This window comes from Sander vitreus, chromosome 2 (assembly GCF_031162955.1).
Source record: "Sander vitreus isolate 19-12246 chromosome 2, sanVit1, whole genome shotgun sequence".
Taxonomy (NCBI): Eukaryota; Metazoa; Chordata; class Actinopteri; order Perciformes; family Percidae; genus Sander; species Sander vitreus.
In genome coordinates, this window is record NC_135856.1 from 11,676,736 (window position 1) to 11,696,967 (window position 20,232).

The window sequence follows — 20,232 nt, forward strand, 5'->3', positions numbered from 1 at the left end:
GTGGACAAATTGTTTTATCAACATGCATGCTATGGAAGCCTAATAGGCTTGAGGTCTATTTTTAATGTTTGATTTGGTCATATGTGGAAGGTATCAAAGGACATTCACTCAAGCCACTGATGGATGCATCCAGGTCCAGATTGACGTGAACAGCCTCTGCAGGGTCCCAGTTCACTTCACAAACTTAGTTGTTCAATGTTGGAGTGTTCAGAGTCAGACAGCAGCCAGGTTTGAGAGTAGTGGAGGAAAGACAATCTGTGGACATTCAGATTGCCAGTAGAGGGAGACAAAGGTTTAGATATATCCCTTTGTAAACCAATGAACTGTAATCACAATCTTTTAGTCAAATAAATATAAGGTTAGGAAATGTTAGATTATTAGTAATCTAAGTGTTTAGATGGTGTATGTCTTTTGCACGTATCACATAAGTAACAATTACCAAATTGTGCAACACTGTCAACAACCAAACCAGAAATATGCTGATGTTGAATTACAGCTCTGTCACAGGAAATCCAGCTTGCCTAAGCTCTGGTGCATTTGTAGTTCACAGGACATTGCTGTCAGTCACAAATCGCGGTTCTGAAAATATGCATAATCAACATTTTACTATCCATGCAGTAACCACTGAGATAATATACTGTAAAGACTGGCGGGCAAATTGATACGTTAAATACATTCAGACACTGGCAGAATGTAGATTTACTATTATTGTTTGGCAGGTAACTAATTATACTCCTCCCTGCCTCACTAAAATCCTCTCTCCCAGGTACACACACACTAAATGTTTGCATTAATGTGTCAGACCCATTACATCTTGACGGACTTACAAATGAGGTACTATTGAACTTGCAAAACAGTTTAAAGCTTAATGAAATGATTCTAGTGTCCCAGGAGATAGTCTTGTCTCATCACACCTTCAGCGCGCTTTGGAGGAGGGTCTGGCAAAGCCACATCACACCCTACCTGTCTGTAGACTCAGTGGTTTGATTGGACATTTTAATAAGGAAATACATCCTGTGTGTGCCTTTTTAAATGACCCTCTAAATTGGACATAGTTTAATCTTCCACTGAACTTCACAGTACAACTCAGGTCATCAAATGTTCCGTAATTAGGTATAGCTGTTGTTTTTTTGTGTGTGTGTGTGTGATACATCTTTATTCCCTGTCTTTTTGTCTTTGTATTAAGGTTAAGGTTAAAGTTTTACTCCCTTCCTGCATGCTCTGGGGTAAACACGAAGCTCCAAATTCCTGCAGAAAACACAACTGTCATCAAATGCTCACCAGCAGTTGCTGAACACAGCTTATGTCTTGTGGAGGACGAATTACACCCAATGACTTAAACAGCACTTTAACTGATGAGTTTGACTTTACATGCATTTCTTATTGCGGTGTGAGAATGTGTGGCTCTCCCTCAATCACAACATTGGTCTCCCTCTGCCCTGCTGGAGTGTCCTCCCGCTGTGCTCTTTTGTAACGGTTACACTGCTTTCAACAAGGTATAATTTTAGTAGGTTATTATTAAAGTCCCCTTCCACTCCAAAATGTGTTTTGCTTATTGCTACTTCACAGTTTCTTCTGTGCTCACCTTAAATCTAAGTTTAAGGACCGTACATAGAAGCAAGATTTTGTGACATTGCAGCTGGTATGAAAGCCAATCATGGTGCAATAAGCAACTCGACGTGGAAAAAAAAGTGAGGGGAAGTAGGAGGCATTTTATGTCTAGTTAAACTTTTGAAATACGACGGAGGAGTAGCCTAACCATGTTTTAACCTGGTTTAAACAAGGTATATAGCCTAATTGAAGTATTTAAAAAACAAACAAAGACACAACATTATTATTTTAAGCAGAATAGGCCTTTGGATAGTCATTTTAATTTATTTTTCAACATAATCTATATTTACCTCCTCCACACCAAAAGCAGCTTACAATATGTCATTTTAGGAAAGCCCACAGCTGCAGCCAAAAGAGATCGTCCTACTCTGTGATCGATTGTATCAGACATTGGCCCCTTTTCTGCAATCGATTGTTCGGCCTGGATTAAATGAGGAAGCGGACATTCTGAGAACAGGACGGAGCTAACAAAGCCTGCTAGGATAAGCAGCCAAACAAAATATCTGCTTTAACCGTCGACTTTCTCTGCAGACAACCGGGCAGTTATATAAATTGCCTCGTTTCGACAGGTTAATGTTCACGCAGGAGGGCAGGCTGCTGTCATGTTGACCGGACCGGTTGAATTTGGAGGCTCTTCCTTCCTCCATGCTGATGATGTCGGTGGGACTCGCTAGTTAAGCCTGAGCTCTTATCAGCTGCCGCCGCTGCTGCTGCTGCTTCACAAGTTGGCTGTTGTTGGACACTCAGCTCGTGGTATGTTATCTCCTTCATACCTTCATAGACAGCAGATAATAGTGGCTGGTAACAACAATAATGTCTCTGCAGCGTCCCTCTGTCAGCCAGCCAAGTAAACTTTCCTGTTTGACAGCAACTCACAGGCCACAGCAGACAGCACTGAGTGCTGATTGAAGTACTCATATTCCCCCCCCCCGCGGCTATTTACTGTCACGATGAATAATTTAATTTCACACATTATTGCTAAAGGAGGATGGCCAGGGATGGAGTGCATAAGAAGAAAATACATAATGTTTTCACAATGTTTCATGTTATGATTACTTGTGTTGAAAACATACAGTACAAGGTGCTCTGTTGGAGACTATTAGGTGTTAGTATGGTCACTTTAAAAATCTCTTGACCATAACATTTACAGTTAATTGCACCCTACTAATTCCCTGCTAATACAGTGATGCTGTCAGAAGAACTCACATATCATTGTAAAGATAACTTTCTCTCAGTCTGATAACTTTTAATAGGTTTAAATAAACTTAAATCAAATAATTATTTTGACGTTTTATTTATTCATTTGCAGATTAAGTCCAAAATACATTACATACAGCACAGTTCATCAGTGGTTACGGAAGCCTATTCCCCTCTCAAGGGCATTATCTTCTTTTTGTGCAATAGTTGTAGTCAAAACACAGAAGAGGGCTCAGCCCAGTTAACTTTAAAAAAAACCCTACAAATTAGACATAGAGTGAACTGTGCCTGATTATATACACAGCACATGCTATATAAATATACTATATGCTCGACATATAGCCTACAAAGGACAAAACTAGCAAACAAAACAAACATGAGCATAATAAACAAAACCGAAACACCAGCAACAAAACAAAAAAAAGATTCATAATGTTGCACGTCATTTTTGTTTTTTTCTTGTCTTTTTCACCCCTTTACCCGTCCCCCCCCCAAACACACACCCCAACACAAAACAGCATAGAGAATAGCTTTTCTATAAATCTTGCCTTTGCAAAAAATAGTCTGCTATTGTAATAATTGTATAATTGTACTATATAAATGAAGAATGACAACATTCTTCATTTATATAGTACAATTATACAATTATATACAATTATACTCCAAAAATGCTCGACAGTCATTTTTATTAGATGCTCTTCATTGCTGAAAATCAAAGTAATTTAACAGGCTGGAAAGGCAATTTAACTGCACTGTCTGGTTGAAAATTGTAAGTGTGTTGCACTTCTGTTGGTTGTCGTCAGAAGTATGCTGTGGGTGTCTGTGCTGGTTGAGCGTGATTTCCAAACTTGGTTTTTCAACATCATACCTTCTGCCTCATATGCTGCTTGCACTCCATTTAAACAGGGTTCCTAGCCTTTGCTGTTATATAACAAGCACCAAGCCAGCATGGTCAAATAGAGCACAGCTTGTGTTGCACTTGTAACCACACCTAACTCTTTTTTTTTTAAGATTATTTTTTGGGCATTTTTAGGCCTTTAATTTGACAGGACAGTTGAAGACATGAAAGGGGATAGAGAGGGGGGGGAATGACATGCAGCAAAGGGGCGCAGGTCGGAGTCGAACCCCGGGCCCGCTGCGTCGAGGAGTAAACCTCTATATATGGGCGCCTGCTCTACCAACTGAGCTATCTGGGCGCCCAACCACACCTAACTCTGATGTTATGGTTTACTGACACACCCTGGTGTACACTTTACCTAGCCTGACAAGCCAGACCCACTTCAAGATGTTGGGTCTGGGAACTCACCATTGGCAGGGCTTAATCCGAGGGGCGGGATAAACGGTTGTCTTTCAAATTGCGTCTGCACTCATAGCCAACCAGAGCAATGCTAGTTGACAGATTAAACTTTTGCCGTATCCGGTCGGTAAAACTCCAAACACATCTTGCGTTTTTTTTTTTTTTTTTAATCAATATTTTTTTTATTGATTTTTTAACATATCAAAACTTTTTTACACACACATACTAAGCACGTTCAGCATCTAAGAAAAACAGATGCAAATGACAGAGACACCAAGAATAATAATAAAAAAAAAGTAAAAACATTAAATAAATAAAAAAAGATAAGTAAAAGCTTCTCATCACATCTTATGTTTGATACAACTTCTTAATCAGCCATTGGTACGTCATTTCCCCCACGTTCAAGAAAGAATAAAAAAAGGGTTCCAGACCGCCCCAAACCTCCCATATTTACCTTTCACAATATAAGATACCTTTTCCATTGACATACTTATTGCAATTTCTTTCAGCCAGTTACCTATACTTGACGCCTTTATGTTCTTCCAATGTAAAGCAATAAGACGCTTTGCTTGTAATAGACACGTCTGTTAATGCGTATTCTTTACTTTTCAATGGTATGTTTAGAGGGTATAGATGTAATATAAATATTTTTGCAGAAATTGGTATATTGATATTCAAGATTTTATCTATTATGCATTTCACATCTTTCCAAAATTTCATTATATGTTCACACTCCCAAACACAATGGAATAGAGTGCCTACATCTTGCTTTTTTAAGAGTGACTTCAGTGCTTAACTCGCTCTTAATTCACACGGAACCGTCGCAACTCGGCTGTCCTAATGATAAACCCGCCTACCAACTCTATGCATGACGTGATTGGCCTGACCAGAATTTTGTTTTTCCAGCTCGCAAGCCAACGGAGAGTTGCTAGACTGACCCTGGCTGCGTCTAGATTTCTAGGCTACACTTTACCATCACTGCAGCAAGATTTGCTTAAGTTGCTTTTAATGACGCAATCACACGTTTCAGTCTCCCTGGCCTGATAATAGACTGAATTGTCATGTGGTTTCACTTGACTTGTGAGTGTGACTGAGAGGTCTTGAACAGGGCTATGGTCTCTGGACTCCTTCCCAACTTCTGAACAGACTGTTTCAATCTCTACTTTTCCTGTCTGCCTGTTTGGTCTCATTGGGACCAAATACTCTAAATTGGTTTGACAGGGTCCAGAGTATATCTCTTTAGGGGGCTGTGAAATTAGCGAGTCATGAATCTTCTGTCCTTTTCACTGTCAATTCACCATCTGAATCCTGCCTGCTTTCTTTTTGTCACTCTTTGCAGGGATGACGATGCACGGCTTGTCCCAGGACCTTTCACATGGTGCAGGGGAAGGGGGGGAGCTGGCACACACATCATCTAAAGAGACCTCTGGGTCCCCAGAGGCCTCTGAGTTGGGGAGCCCACGGTGTACACCACACTTTGACCTCCTCAACATGGTGGTGTCCTATAAGAGAATGGCCCTGTTTCTAGAACCAGCTACAGATGCAGTGGAGCTGATCCGCTTCCTGCTCGGGTGTGTATGCGTGTTTGTCTGTGGCCTGTTTGAGCATCATATGATATCATTGGTTTTGGCCTTGCATTGCAATTGCAGTAAAAAAAAAAGGATATAGGAGTATTCAAGATCATCTGCTTTTTATCCCTCAGATGGAAGATGCCCCTGTGCTCTCTGCTTGCCTGTATGTTTCTCAATGTCTTCTTCTACACTGTTAATGAAGGTAAGATCAGTCATTAATATCGATCCAGGTTTTTGTTTGGTGTTTTAAAAGCCACTTGAATCATGTATTAACTAACTGTTGTGTCTGCCTCTCTGGTATCAGTGGGTTGGATCACAGTGGGTGTGGTGGCGGTGGCGGCGCCTGCAGCCCTGGGTTACCTGCAGGACAGGTGCGGAGGCAGAGCCTCAGATGCTGAGCTCCACAAGAGACGCTTTCACGCTGTGCACCGCAGGGACCTGCTGACAGTGCATCTCACCAAACAGGAGGCCATGCTGGAAGTCAAAGACCTGTAAGATGAACACTGCAGGGGATGGGGTTATGTGCTGCAGGGGCTAATTAACCATTATTTTCATTATCCATTCATTATTCGTTAGTGTTTACTCAATAAAATGTCAGAAAATAGCCACAGACCTGACATAGTTTTAATTTACTACCACATAAGACAATGAAAAAACTGCAAATCATCACATTTGAGAATCGATAATGTTTTTATATCGGTATATTTTTGCTTGAAAAAAAATACTTAAACAATTAATCAATTATCAAAATAGTTTCCCATTTATTTTCTGTCGATTGACTATTGCATTATTTGAGTCATTGTTTCAGCTCTAGTGTGCTGTATGTATGTGTGGCACACATACAATAAAGTTAATAATAGCTTGTCTATGTGTGTGCACTTGTCTTTGGGTGTTTCTGCTGTTTTAAAAAACACATGTTGACTTCCTGTCACTCCACCTCCTTGTTGCAGTTACTTTTGTAAACACTTGTTGGTTACACATTCAGAAATGCTTAGGTACGCTATGGAGTTTTCATTGTAAAAAATAACAACAAACCTTTTTCAAATTCAATGTTATATAATGAGTATCCTTGAGGCCTTACAAACTTGTTTTATTCATTTCCTACCTCATAAAACATTTGCAAAGCCGTTTAAAAAAAACGGATCCCTAATCATTAAAACATCGCCCTACAGCTCCGCTTGTGGTCACAAACTCCACAGGATACCTTTACATTTGCTCATACCATTTACTACCATACCAGTTGCTCTTTTTGGAACAGGTTTACAAACTGTAACATTTGTACACGCTGTTTGTTCATGTATAGGTTGAAGTGTAACTTTGTTCTTACAGCGTTTGTGTTGGTGGCTGTGCTCATGTTTGTTGTTTTCGCCAGGTTGAAGCACCTGGATGACATGCTGTCCTTTGCCTGCCTGTATTCAGAAACCTTTTACAAGGTCCTGTACTGGGATAATCACACCCAGTCTTCAAGGTCTGCATCTACACACACACACACACACACACACACACACACACACACACACACGGACAGTATCACATTACTCAACAGGCTCATGAACATCTTCACAATAGATCGGTTATTCTTTGTTTCTGTGCTGATGTTTTCATCGGCCACTAAGCATAGTTAAATAGAGGCATTTTTTTAGTTAGTTTAGTTCAGTGTCCCAACCGGCAGAGTAGTGCTGCTCGATTACGGAAAAAAATATAATCACAATTATTTCGGTCAATATTGAAATAACGATAATTTAACACGATTACTCGTTGACTTCTGGAAAGATGTTTCAATTATTCAACTTAAAAAACAGTGGAAAAAGTTAAATAAATCAACAGTAAAAAAACTTAAAAATACTTTTCCTATTTAAACTTAATTTTTTTCATTCAGAACACAAGAGAAAATAAGAGTTTACTTGCAAAACGTAATGAGCTAAATAATTGTTTTTCTCGATTATTCTGTTTTTGTGATCATTGGGAGCCGAAATCATAATCACGATTACTGCCCTACGGCAGTGGCAGATGGCCAACCACCAAGAGCCTGGTTCTGTCTTGAGTTTTTTTTGCCTGTTTAAAGGAAGTTTTTCCTCGCCGCTGTCGCACTAAATACTTGCTCTTTTGGGGAATTGTTGGGTCTTTGTAAATTATAGAGAGTGGTCTAGACTTATTCTCTCTGTAAAGTGTCCTGAGATAACTTCTGTTATGATATGACATTATCATTTTTTTTTAAAAATTGAATTTAGTTTTACTTAAAGGAAAATTCACGTTGTAACTTAATGTTACTTCATTGGGCTGTGCTCTGTGATTTGGAACACCAGTGGAATATTCCTGTTATAAAACCTCTGTTAACACCTTCATTTAAATACCGTCTTATTTAAGCCCAGGTCAATAGTTACAGCATGAAATGTAAACCTTCTCATTGTAAGAATGTACTGGCCGCTCAGTCACTTATATGGTGGTTGTTGTCTAAGTGAGACCTGCCATTTGTAATATCTCCTTCTAGGTTCTATGGAGGGATGTTAATATTGGCTTGCCTGCTCTACATCGCTCCACTGGGCTGGGTGTTTGCTGGGCTCAACAGCGCAATCTTCCTGTGGAACAGAGACTTCTGCAGAGGTTAGTTCATCCTGTCTGGACGGAGCAAGGCTGAATACAACACTAGCTCTGATTTAAGAGAGGAAAGCTAAAGTGTTGTTTCTCCTGTGGTTCCAGTTTTGTTGGACCTTACGAAGCTGATCCACATGGGCCAGGCCCAGGCCTCAGAGGGAAAGTGTGTAGAACCGGAACACGGCCACCTGTTGGACAGGACCCCCACGCCAACTAGTCTGGAGGTGAGAGGAGGGAGCATGGTGGAGAAAAGTGTATGTGGGTTTGAATACGGAAGGAATTAGCAGTTGTGATTTACATCAAAACCAACTGTAGCTGTAACCTTCTTATCCAGTTTATTCCATGCTCTCCCTGTATGAGTAATGCAAATCCATCAGTCACAGCATGGCCACTGTCCACGGTGCTCATCCTGGGACCATCAGCCCAGTATTTATATATTTATTTACTGTGTGTGTGTGTGTGTGTGTGTGTGTGTGTGTGTGTGTGTGTGTGTGATGACAGGACCTGTCTCCTGGCAGTGTAGAGGAGGCTGAGGAGGCAGAGCCTGATGATGAATTTAAGGATGCCATTGAGGTAAGTACCACTCTAAACCTAATTCTACACTTTACGGTCATTTTTTTGGGGTTGTCCGTCCGTCTGTGTTTACATAGTACATCCGTCCCATTCCTGCGAATGCGATATCTCAGCAAATTATGACAATATTTCACACAAATGTCTAATAGGATGAAGTGATGACATTTTATACCTCAAAGGTCAACTTCACTGTGACATCTTAATGTTCTGAAAAAAAAACGCTTTTCTGGCCATTATTCAACGGCATAACTCAGGAACCGAATGGGAGATTGTGTGACCATATTTCACATTTGGTCGGACACTGAATTGGTGACACTAATCTTGGGTGCCCACCTTAAAACTGTGGTGATTGTTTGGAGCTTCTGTGCTGCCGGGTTGAAGATGTGTGCATCTACGTTTCGTTAAAAAATACAATTAATATCTTTTAATAAATTCTTTCAAAGTTTTCACCACATTTATTATGTAAGTCTGGACAGACATGGATATAAACTGCAACTTGACTGGTTCGCAGAGGCATACAACTGCACAGTGGTAATTCTAGTTTTCCCCTAAATCTGTAAACCCCTGTGTTGCCATTGATATTCACTGAAGTTTTTTTCTTTTCTGGATAGTGGATACCTTTTACTTCTTCCTAACTACCTTCCTACACTAGTCACTTTTGCAGGTAACAATTGTCTAAGTTGTTCAACCATATTTGGCTTTAAGTGCAATGACTATTGAAAGTCAATTGAGAATTGGATGCACCTGAAGTGCCATAGCAAAGAGTTTCAATACTAATGTAAAGGAGAGGTTGCAGTTTTTGATTTTTGTAGCAGAATTTAATACTTTTTGCTTTGTCACTGTAGGTTTTTGTGTGCAGACTGATGTCCAAAAAAGTAAATGAAATCCATTTAAAATAAAATGATTGACTATGTTCTGATGCCACTGATTAATAAATGTCGCTGGTAAATTTAGGGAAAAAAACTCTTCAGTACTTACACATTTGAACCACAATTGTTGGAGCTTGCCATGTATGTGAGAAAATCCTCCTTTCATGACCTATGTCCTGTAACTTCCTGTTTCTCTCTGCTGTCCTTTGAACTCAGGAACATTCAGTTTCCATGCAGGTGAGTGCCCCCCCTGCCACCCAATAAACTCGCACTAAAGAACTACTTGACACGTGAACAACTACTTCATGTGTTGTAACCTTCTGTGAAGTTAACTTGTGGTGTTCCATGGTTTTGGTTGTGTTCCTGTGTAATCACACTGAATATCAGTGTTTGTGGGTAACATTGTTCTCGTGTGTTGTTCTGCTTCCTGACAAGGAAACCCCTTTGGTCTTAGTGGTAAGTGGATTTCCCAGTGCCTCCCATCCGTCCATCACCAAGTGTTAGTTCCCCTGGCACGAGTTATGTGATAGTGTTAGTAACACTAGAATTAACAGGCCCATGATTGTTGTCTCCAATAATCCCATTATACAGCTCACTCATTTCTAGTCTGCATGACTGCCATTGTTCACGAGACATATTGCATTAGTGAAATCAGCTTTTCCTTCCTCATGCCAATCCAGTAAGATGGACTCATTAGTGTGTCTCAGTGTTTGTGTGTTTTGATTGAAAGTATGTTAAGAACAAGAGTTTTGCATAGAGACATTTGCATTTGGTGCATACATGTTTTAGAGTTCCTGATCAGCAGACTTTGCTTTTAAGTTGTTGCGGTTTTCAAACTGGCTGTTCAACACACAGCTAACAAGTTACAAAATACTGTTTGTTTCTCTTTCTTTCTGGCCCTCCATCTTATAACGTTATAGTTGGGCCCTTTAGATGATGAGGTTGTACCAACTTGATTGCCTAGCCATTGGTTTCCAGAAAGTGGGGAATATACCTTTTTTAAGTCTTATTTGGGAACATGTAGGTAGATAGAGGTATAAGTGTTGGAAGGTATTTAAGCAATATCTTACGACAGGTTGTGGTATGTGTGATATAATTACAACATAACAGGATGAAGTGAGCTCTTGCTTTAATAAAACAGTCATCAAGTATTGCAATATGAAATGTATAGGTACATTCCAATGTAAATAGCTTTGTATTAATACATAATAATTTCAAAATAAAATAGTCCCTTCTGGGCTGGCTGGCTGCAAATACTGAGGTGGTTGCTATGGAACGCAGGTAACGTTAACCTACACTAGCAGCTAGCATAGGCTATTTATTTTGCTTTACGCTAAAGAGTTAGCTTGGATTCAGCAAAGTCACAGCAAACTAACAGCAGTAGACCAGCAACTAACCGATCAAGGCAGTGGTAGAACACCAACCCCCGTGTTCTGCAAGGTAAAATTACTGTTCTTGTCAATGGAGTCTGGTGGCTATGAAGAGAGCATAGATAACAGCTTCAGTTCCCCGTCGGAAAGTGATGTCTGACAGCAAGGTAAAGTGGTGAAAATATTCTAAATATAGCGTTCACTTAAAGGGATACTTTGCCGATTTTAAACCAGCTCTGTGTCATGGCACTGTGTGTACAGATGAACTACGTTTTTTTTTCTCAGACACGGAGGGATACTTATAGTTTAAGAATTAGTCGTCATAGCTGTGGTATGTGGTTATTATACCACGGCTATGAACTAATCAGATTGCTTGATTTGAGCTACCCGTTTAATAAAGAGGTATAAGCAACATTTTTGCTTATACTGCACATTTTTTTTCTAAGCTTCTTAAGCAGTTTGGTGTCTTTATGTATGGCAGATAGATTAGGTACAACCATATAAGCATGCATGCATGCATTATTCCTGTAAATGCAAGTATTTTCCACCTTAGTTCATCGCCCTCGTGGCCCAACTACTTGCCATCATCATACTTGATTCATTTGCCAAACATCTATTAGGCAAACTGGCTGAAAGTCACAATGAATCCCAACAAATTTGTATCCAGTTTAGCCCTACCGCTGGGTTTGGTTTCTTGGCCAGGTTTTCATTCTCCAAAAGACCAACTCCAGATTACACAGTATGTGACCTCCTTTTTCCTTGTGTGTGTCCCCCCCCTCCTTCCCTCGCCCTCAGGAGGATGATGACGGGCCTCTTGGAGCTCCTGAGTATGACACCATTTCTGAAAATGGTCTCTTGAGCCGCAACGAACCAATACGCAGTAAGGTGTCCAAACTGACCGAGAAACTGCGTAAACGCTACCCCACCACCAGCACAGGTCAGCCTGCTGCTCTGACTCATCCACTGGTTTATTTCTGGTTAGTCTCATAGCTCCGAACAGATGCTTTTTATTTTTCATAATACCATTTCTCTCTCTGTCTTTTTCTCCAAAGGCAACTGCTCTAGCTGCAATGCCGTCTTCTCCGTGCTGAAGAAAAGGGTGAGACTGAAAAACTTGCAACAAGAATGAGGATATATTTAGGCATCTCAACATCATCATATTTTATTTTGTCTTACTGTTCTATTGTCACGTGCTTCAACACAATGTCTATTTGTATTACAGAGGAGCTGCAGTAACTGTGGCAACAGCTTCTGTTCCCGATGCTGTTCCTTCAAGGTGCTGAGATCTTGCATGGGAGCAACAGGTGAGAAGGGAAAATGTAAATTTTTATTTTTTAGAGAGATTGTTAAAAATGCACGGCAGTTGCATCATTTCACATCACATTATCCTGTCGTTGTTCCTCTTGCTCATCTGTTCTTTGACTTATGATGCTATTCCCTCCTTATTTTCTCTTTTTTTTTAGCTCCAGAGGCCCAGAGAGAGACTGTGTTTGTTTGTGCTGCTTGTAATTCCTCTCTCATCAAGTTACAGTGAGATGGCATGTCTTCCCATTGGCCAGTTGGAGGCCATTCCTGAGCCTTCCTCCAAGTTACTGAAACCCTAACACATGCCTTGGTTTTTAAGTTAAGGCATTTACATCTGTCAAGAACTCCCCCCCCCCCCCCCCCCCCCCCCCCCCCCCCCGCCCCAGCCTCAATGCCTTTGGCAGTTGCAACCCTCTTTAGCTACATGTGTTGCTTATGGGACTTCCACTGTAATATGCTAAATATTTCCTGTTTCAACTCTCAATGAAGAACTGGACCTTATGAATCAATGAGACTTGCTACAGAGCACAATGGCTGCAAAATCAAAGGACCTTTTCCCTTTGGTGAGCAGAGAGAGGTTCAAAGCATGCAGAGTGGAGGCCATGAATGGGCTAGTTGTGACGGGTTTATAAGCCTTCAATGGTTTTGCTTTCACATGCTTTGTCTCGCCATAAGGTTGATTCCACTTGAATGTTTATATATTCAGCCCTGTGTAGCAGTTTATGTGTACTGTAATGCTGAGAGGACTTTTTTTGTACGAACAAAACTGAGGCCGGCAGTGTATAAATATGGCAAGTTTGTAAAGTGGTGATGAATGCGATGGTTTAGTGGGTTGTTCAGATGAACAAAAATAATAGACGTACGACCAAAAGAAGCTCCACATTTGGCTTTGATTGCCACTGTGTGCGCAGGCTGGCCAGCCAGGCTTGTTTGCTGTCCACCAATACACTTTGACCTGCAGCGGGTCAACAATGTTATGTGAATAGTTCTTTGGGGACAATGTATTTTCCCCATCAGCTAATGGAGCTTACTATTCCCCTTATCTATTCAGGGGATTAGATATGACATGCCATAAAACAATGGTAACTCTATGGCAGTAAACTGAAAATGCATGGCCTGCAATGAATCACGTTACATTTCTGATACGTTGCCTGAAAATTCTGTTTAGCGGACCAGCTCTGTCTACTTGTAATGATCAAATTGGTGCTTCATTTTGGTCGTCATTGTTCCTGTGTTTACATGTCAGATTTTTGGAGTATACCAATATCCTTTAAGTAAAAAAAAAACTACTAGAGGGCCGTGGAGCCTGTGCTTTTCCTCTAACCGGATCCAAGTCGACTCAACTGGATTAAAGTTGATTAAATGGACTGAGCACCAGCTGCACTTGTCGTCAGAGCCTCACACTCTTGCAAGCAGGACTTAAAAGAATTGATGTGGAGGCCTTATAACCCAACGTGGATTGTGGTGGAAAGTTGTTTTAATCATGATTCAGACACAGATGATTGTAATAGTTTGCATTGCTTTTATTGTAATCTGATACAAACTGTTACTGTAAATTGTTCTACTATATCTAATATATTTAATTTAAAACTCCAGAAAGTGCAAGTTATTATTTTCCCTAATGATTATGTCTGTATATATTTCCCTTATTTTATGGATGAGATATTGAATTAAACCCTATGATTTTAAACTTTAACTTAAAGTCACAAGTATGGTCACTTTGAATTGGAGTTTTCTGGCAGGCTCTTCTGGTGTCTTTGCTTCAGAAGTATGGAAACAAAGAAAGGTCATAATAAAAACATAATAAAAGCAACTGAATACTCAATTGTAAGACTTACTAACCACAATTTTCGGTTCCCCTCAGATCTGTAGAGCATTTTAGTCTCTTTCAGAGCACAACTTGTGTCACTTCACCACTCTCATCAGCTGTTTTTAGCCGAAGAAGCTCTTATAAACCCACTGTACACTACCTGCTCATTACCAAACAGCTGAAGGACACAGTTACTAACTGGATAACATAGTGGAGCATTTAGCAGCTAAAGAGCCAGATATTTCTCTCAGAAGTTAGTGACGGAGCAAAAGGAGAGAGAATATTGGACTTACATTCTCCAGGTGGCCAGAAACACCACTCCAAATGAATGTGTCTGTTAGATGTGTAAATAGGCTTCTATTTGCTAACAAATGTGATCATAATAAGTCAGTGTAGCCAGTTAATTAGTTAATATAAGTTTAAAGTCTAACAGTACTTTGCTCCCATAGATACCTTTTTCCTGTTAAAAAAAAAAAAAAAAGTTGTAAAAAATAAAAGTAATAATCGCTGAATTCTATTTATCTGCTTCGGTTTATTCTTAGGTTCCTGGTATTGTGCATGCTGGCTAACGGTCCAATGTCATGGTTTACAGGGACACTTGAATAGCACAGAGCCATTTGTATTGGTATTACTTACACCAATGACAAGATCTTTAAAGCGGCGTCCAAACTCGCCTAAAAGCTGAATTAAAATGACCTAAACACTGTATTTGTGTTAGCCCCACCCCTCCTCTCTCTCCTCTCCCCCTCCCGCCCTTCCCCCTCCACTCCTCCAATGTGTCACTGTGTCCCACTAAAGCGATTTCAGCGCACGCAGGGACTCGTCCCTACGGCGGCGGATGGCAACATGGCGACAGAGGTAAGGCTGTCATATTATCTCTTTTAATTTCCTGCTTGATGTTTCGTTCACCAGTGTACACTATTGCATTACTATTTAAATAAAACAGGTGCAGTTAACGTGGTCAATGAGTGGATTGCAGGCTGCGCACGGTGAAACCACAATGTGCGGCTCACTTAAATCACTACGGACGCCTGTGTGTGTCCTATCATGTCAGTTTCGTCCGAGGACTGGTTGTATTTTTTTTTTTTTCTTTTCTTCTTCCTGTAAAGCGTGTTCTGGCCTTTCAAAAGGGAAACGATTATAAGGGAATTTGAAAGTCATCTGTGTGCTTCATGGAAACTGAAATGGGGCAGAAACAGCGGATCACCTCCCCGCGATGTTAAGCTGTTTTGGTGTTTTTGTCTGTTGAGGCGCCCCGTTAATCCGGTGTCCACACACACGCACACACACACACACACACACACACACACACACACACACACACACACACACACACACACACACACACACACACACACTCTAATGCATAGCGTTCAGCACCATGGACAGTAGCCACGCCGCCCTGACCTTCCTCACTGCTGTCAGCCTCTTTCGCCTGCATCCGTGCTTTTAGAAATGCAAAAATAAATAAATAATAATAATGTTGTGATGTTTACCAAACATACACCCTGATGAAATATTTCCATCACTAACAGGAGATATTACAATAGTTTGGACGGCCTTTTATCAGTCTGCCTCATCGTGTTCAGCCTGATCGATCTGTTGTGAGATGGAGTGAAATGTTGTCCCGTTTCCTGCTGTACTCTACCTGTGTGAACAGAGAGAAAGGGATGAAGAGAATGTGTGTGTGTGTGTGTGTGTGTGTATGTGTATGTGTATGTGTAAAAGATAGTATGTCCAATGCTGGGCTCTGCTCCAACAGAACACAAGGCAGAAATGAGTGCAGACACTGAGCCACAGAGTGATTGATCACATCTCGTCTGCTTCTCCTCTATCATCCTATACTTCCAAACCTGCCACTGTTTGTACACATTGTGAGTGGACAGGTGCAGAGAGAGATGGAGCGCTCTCTGTGGACTCATTAAAGACATACTGTATAAACCTCACCATATTTGTCTGTGTGTGTGTGTGTGTGTGTGTGTGTTTTATCCTCATCAGTTCCACAATCTGCAAGAGTTGAGGCACAGTGCATCTCTGGCTAATAAAGTCTTCATCCAGAGAGACTACAGCGAAGGAACCACCTGCCGGTTTCAGACCAAGTTCCCCTCTGAGCTGGAGAGCAGGGTGAGGAGACCGTAGCCTGTGACTTTGGCTTGACTTAAAATGTTGTGTTGTCATTATCTAACCTGCCTATCCAACCATGCATGCATTTGAAGGTATATTTGGAGACATCATATTACTAGATTGAAACTATTGTAACGTAATATAATTGATCTATTTACCTACCTTTACTGCTGTACAGAGAATTCATGTTGTGTTTAGAGTGGTTAAAAAAATGTTAGAGTGGAGAGTTGTAAAGACACATATCATATAACTGAAATGTTCCAGTTGGACTTAGTTGCGTGCCATATCCCTCTTTTTCTCTCCCCATGTTACCTGTCTGTTTCTCCACTGTCACTGTCAATCCTAACCCTGCTAGTCATGACTCTGCGTGCGTTTGCAGATTGAGCGGACACTGTTTGAGGACACTGTGAAGACGCTGAACAACTATTACGCAGAGGCAGAAAAGATAGGAGGCCAGTCCTACCTGGAGGGGTGTCTGGCCTGCTCTACAGCGTATCTTATCTTCCTCTGCATGGAGACGCGTTATGAGAAGGTCAGACTGGCGATCTCAAACTCTATGCATTTTAATGGTCTTGGATGATGACTAACGTGTCTGGGATTCTGCACCATTTCTCGTTTTTCTTCTGTGTGTGTGTGTGTTAGGTGTTGAAGAAGATAGCCAAGTACATTCAAGAACAGAATGAGAAGATCTATGCTCCCAGAGGGCTGCTCATCACTGATCCCATAGAAAGGGGAATGCGTGTCGTATCCTTACTCAATGTCTTTGGGTGCATGTGCATTTATACATTCTGTTTAATAAACCACACTCTAGCAAATTCTTGGCCCCTAACTCTCCCACCAGATAGAGATTTCCATCTATGAAGACCGGGGCTCCAGTGGCTCCAGCTCGGGGAGCAGCTCTGTGTCTGGCAGCACCGCTCGATGACTGGGTACTTCCTAACAACCATGTCCCCCTGATCACTCGCAACCCTGCAGGAGAACTGAGGACAATGATGCTTCCCCTGTTCCAACACTTAGCACATACATCCCAAAGCTACGCTCACACAAAGGATTCACTTGCTTTTGACAAATAAAGTCACGCTGCGTGTGACGTGCCATCCCGGTGTTCATGCTTATAAAACACGTGCTGCAGGAATTTGTTGCAAAGGAACGTGCATGCGCCGACGCAGTCATGTTACCGTAGGATGCGGTGTCTCAATCTTATTTTCGCTAGTAATACTTTGTGTGTTCGTACCATTGCCTTTCTTCCTGTCCTCTTTGAAGTTACCACAGCTTTGTGTAATCTGGTGGGTGAGAAAAGGATGAGCGAAAAAGAGGGAGTAATGAAGTGTTGAGGCACGGGTGAAGACCACAAGCCTCACCAAACCTCAGCCGCACCATGTGGTCCAGATCAGCCCCAGCTGCACTGCACCGGACCATGGTGGACTGAACTCCACCATCAACCCCCTGCACACCAGACACTGGCGTTAAAACGTGTTATCTGTAGCTCTGGCTGAGTTTACAGATTTTAGCAAATCTGCGTAGGATGTACAAGTATTTGAAGGCATCGCAAAGTTTCACCCACCAAGATAAACTGTACAAAGAACCTCATTCACCTCTGATGTAAATCATGCTGTCTGGTAGCAGATGAATGTCATTCAGCCCATCCATGTATATGTAGCAGATCTTCCATATCACATGAAGCACGCACGCACGCACGCACACACACACACACACACACACCTCGGTACGAACCTCTTGGTTTCAATGAGTGAAATTAACCATTCCTACATTTTTGATAATGCAAAAACATACTGTGCATTACATGCAATAGTAAGTAGACAAAGGATGGGTCAAAAAAGTCTTCCTGAATCTTACCTTCAGTGTTTTAAAATACACCAACCCTTGCTTGATTTCTGAACACACTTCCAAAGAACAATAACTGCCATAACTGGCTCACAAATGTGAATGTCTCTTTTATTTGGGTGACATTTTGTGCAACAACAAACTTTCGTACTGCTTATTGTTTGATACACATGCAAATATGACTGGTGTCAAATAAATACTGTTTCATCACAGCTGCACAGAGCTCATCATTGTCTTTAAAATAGACATTTTACTGTGGCAGACATTTTACTTCACAGTCACAGCAAAAGTACAGGTATTTACAATAACATTAATAATGGCCTTGTTCCATTCAGATGTGCCAGTAAGTCATGATTGTAACCCAGCATACACAGTAGCAGGGCTCTGCAACTTGAACTCCTAAATGGAAAGCAGTTATTAAAGCTGCACTAATCAACATTTTGTATATTAATAATGGATCAAACTCAGAATTTTCAGTTAACCTTTACTCTGGAGAGCTTGTTTTAATTTTACGCAGCTTTACTGTTTTGTTTTCAGTGTTGGCAGCTGTTTTCAGTGAAAGAGCTCCGTTAGCAACTAGCTGGTGAACAAAGTGAAGCATTTAGCAGATAACGAGCTAGGTATTTTTGTCAGGAGACAAACAGAGCCAAAAGAGAGTGAATACTGGACTCATTCATCAGGTGGAGTCAGAAACATGACTTCCAATAAATAATGTTGCTCTGTGACTGCTGGATGTGTAAATACGCAACTGTTTGCCAACACCTTAGCCATAACAATTTTATTGGGTGATAATATACCAATGTTCATTCCGCTGCCCACAAGTAGCCAGAAAATGCTACTAATTACACGTGTTTGACACATCAATAGTGCCTTGAGATCTTTTTTTGTAATCTTGGCTGGACAGGATTTAATTTAACCATCAACTATATGTATGTATTTTCATATCTTCATGTGAAATTGACTTACTGGATAATAGGTACAAAGATATTTATATTATGCACAATATACCTTTTTCACAAAACACAGTTTGGCATGTCACAGTAGGAAAGGCACAGGTATCCATAATACAATTAATGACGGCTGTACATGCTGGCTTACTGGGGCACTTAAATGTTGCCAACCATAATGTTATTACTAACACCTGTGATTTTCCTAGTCACAAGTCGATATGTCTGCTGTGGAAAAGGTCTACAGTAAATGATTATGATTTAAAAACGTATTGCTTGCACTAAAAACTTCAGACATCAAATGTCAGATTTAAAAAAAATTGCTATTTTGATGTTGTAACAAGCTTTGGTCAGCACTTTCAGCTTTGTAAAAGGCATGATACGGAACCCAGTTTTTAATTCTTTACTTACAACTGCGTACACCCAGCTCACCAGGAAACAGCAGACTGCAGGATTTCCAGATACTAGAACATGCCTTTTGATAAAACAGACTTGTTGTTACTGTACTGAATGTCACAGGAAGTCCAGTCTTTTTGCAAATGCTTGGTCCAGGATGTCTTACTGTATTGACTTTACCCTAAAGACTACCAACCCCTGAGATCTGCCAGTGCAGAGATCACCATGACACACTGTAGTAAAACGTCTTATTAGTCTTAGTCTTATTACAGGAGGCTTCAAATGTGGAGACAGAGATGGAGCGGACGCCATCGTAAAAAATGGAGCCAACGCTGCATGAATGCAGGGACACAATAGGGGAGAAGAAGGAAAGACAGACATCAGATTAAGACAACACAGTACAAATGGATGAAACTGACACCGGCACATGGAAGGAAGATGTAAAAAACGGCAGAAGAGAGATGCAAACAGAAGAATAAAGGAATATCTTTCCTTTGTACAGAGAGCTAGACCTTTGTGATTATTCCAGCTAGTCTGCCAGAGTTCATGTCTTGTTCTTACTAAATCCTTTTCACATGGCTGCAGGTTTTTAGTGAAAACTCAGTGGGTCCAACATGCAGACGGTTTGTCAAAGTTTATGGAGTGATGAAGTTGAAGTTGTGTATGTGAGACTAGAGGGAGTCTCTCAAAGCACTGAATACAGATACAATTGTTTTGTATCT

General features: G+C 40.9%; 2 protein-coding genes across 2 annotated transcripts; both read left to right on the top strand.

Moving 5' to 3' along the window:
• Window positions 1-2,023: 2,023 nt before the first annotated feature.
• On the top strand, window positions 2,024-14,084 carry zfyve27 (zinc finger, FYVE domain containing 27). Its single transcript, XM_078277888.1, has 12 exons — window positions 2,024-2,364; window positions 5,445-5,676; window positions 5,808-5,878; window positions 5,981-6,167; window positions 7,049-7,144; window positions 8,168-8,280; window positions 8,377-8,495; window positions 8,773-8,844; window positions 11,879-12,020; window positions 12,136-12,182; window positions 12,306-12,387; window positions 12,547-14,084. Exons 2-12 carry the CDS (start codon window positions 5,447-5,449, stop codon window positions 12,615-12,617), a joined length of 1,230 nt encoding a protein of 409 aa, XP_078134014.1. The 5' UTR covers window positions 2,024-2,364; window positions 5,445-5,446; the 3' UTR covers window positions 12,618-14,084.
• Window positions 14,085-14,302: 218 nt separating this feature from the next.
• golga7ba (golgin A7 family, member Ba) lies at window positions 14,303-18,373 on the top strand. Its single transcript, XM_078277900.1, has 5 exons — window positions 14,303-15,056; window positions 16,197-16,322; window positions 16,702-16,854; window positions 16,965-17,066; window positions 17,164-18,373. The coding sequence occupies exons 1-5, from the start codon at window positions 14,973-14,975 to the stop codon at window positions 17,245-17,247; spliced, it is 549 nt and encodes a 182-aa protein (XP_078134026.1). The 5' UTR covers window positions 14,303-14,972; the 3' UTR covers window positions 17,248-18,373.
• Window positions 18,374-20,232: the final 1,859 nt, after the last annotated feature.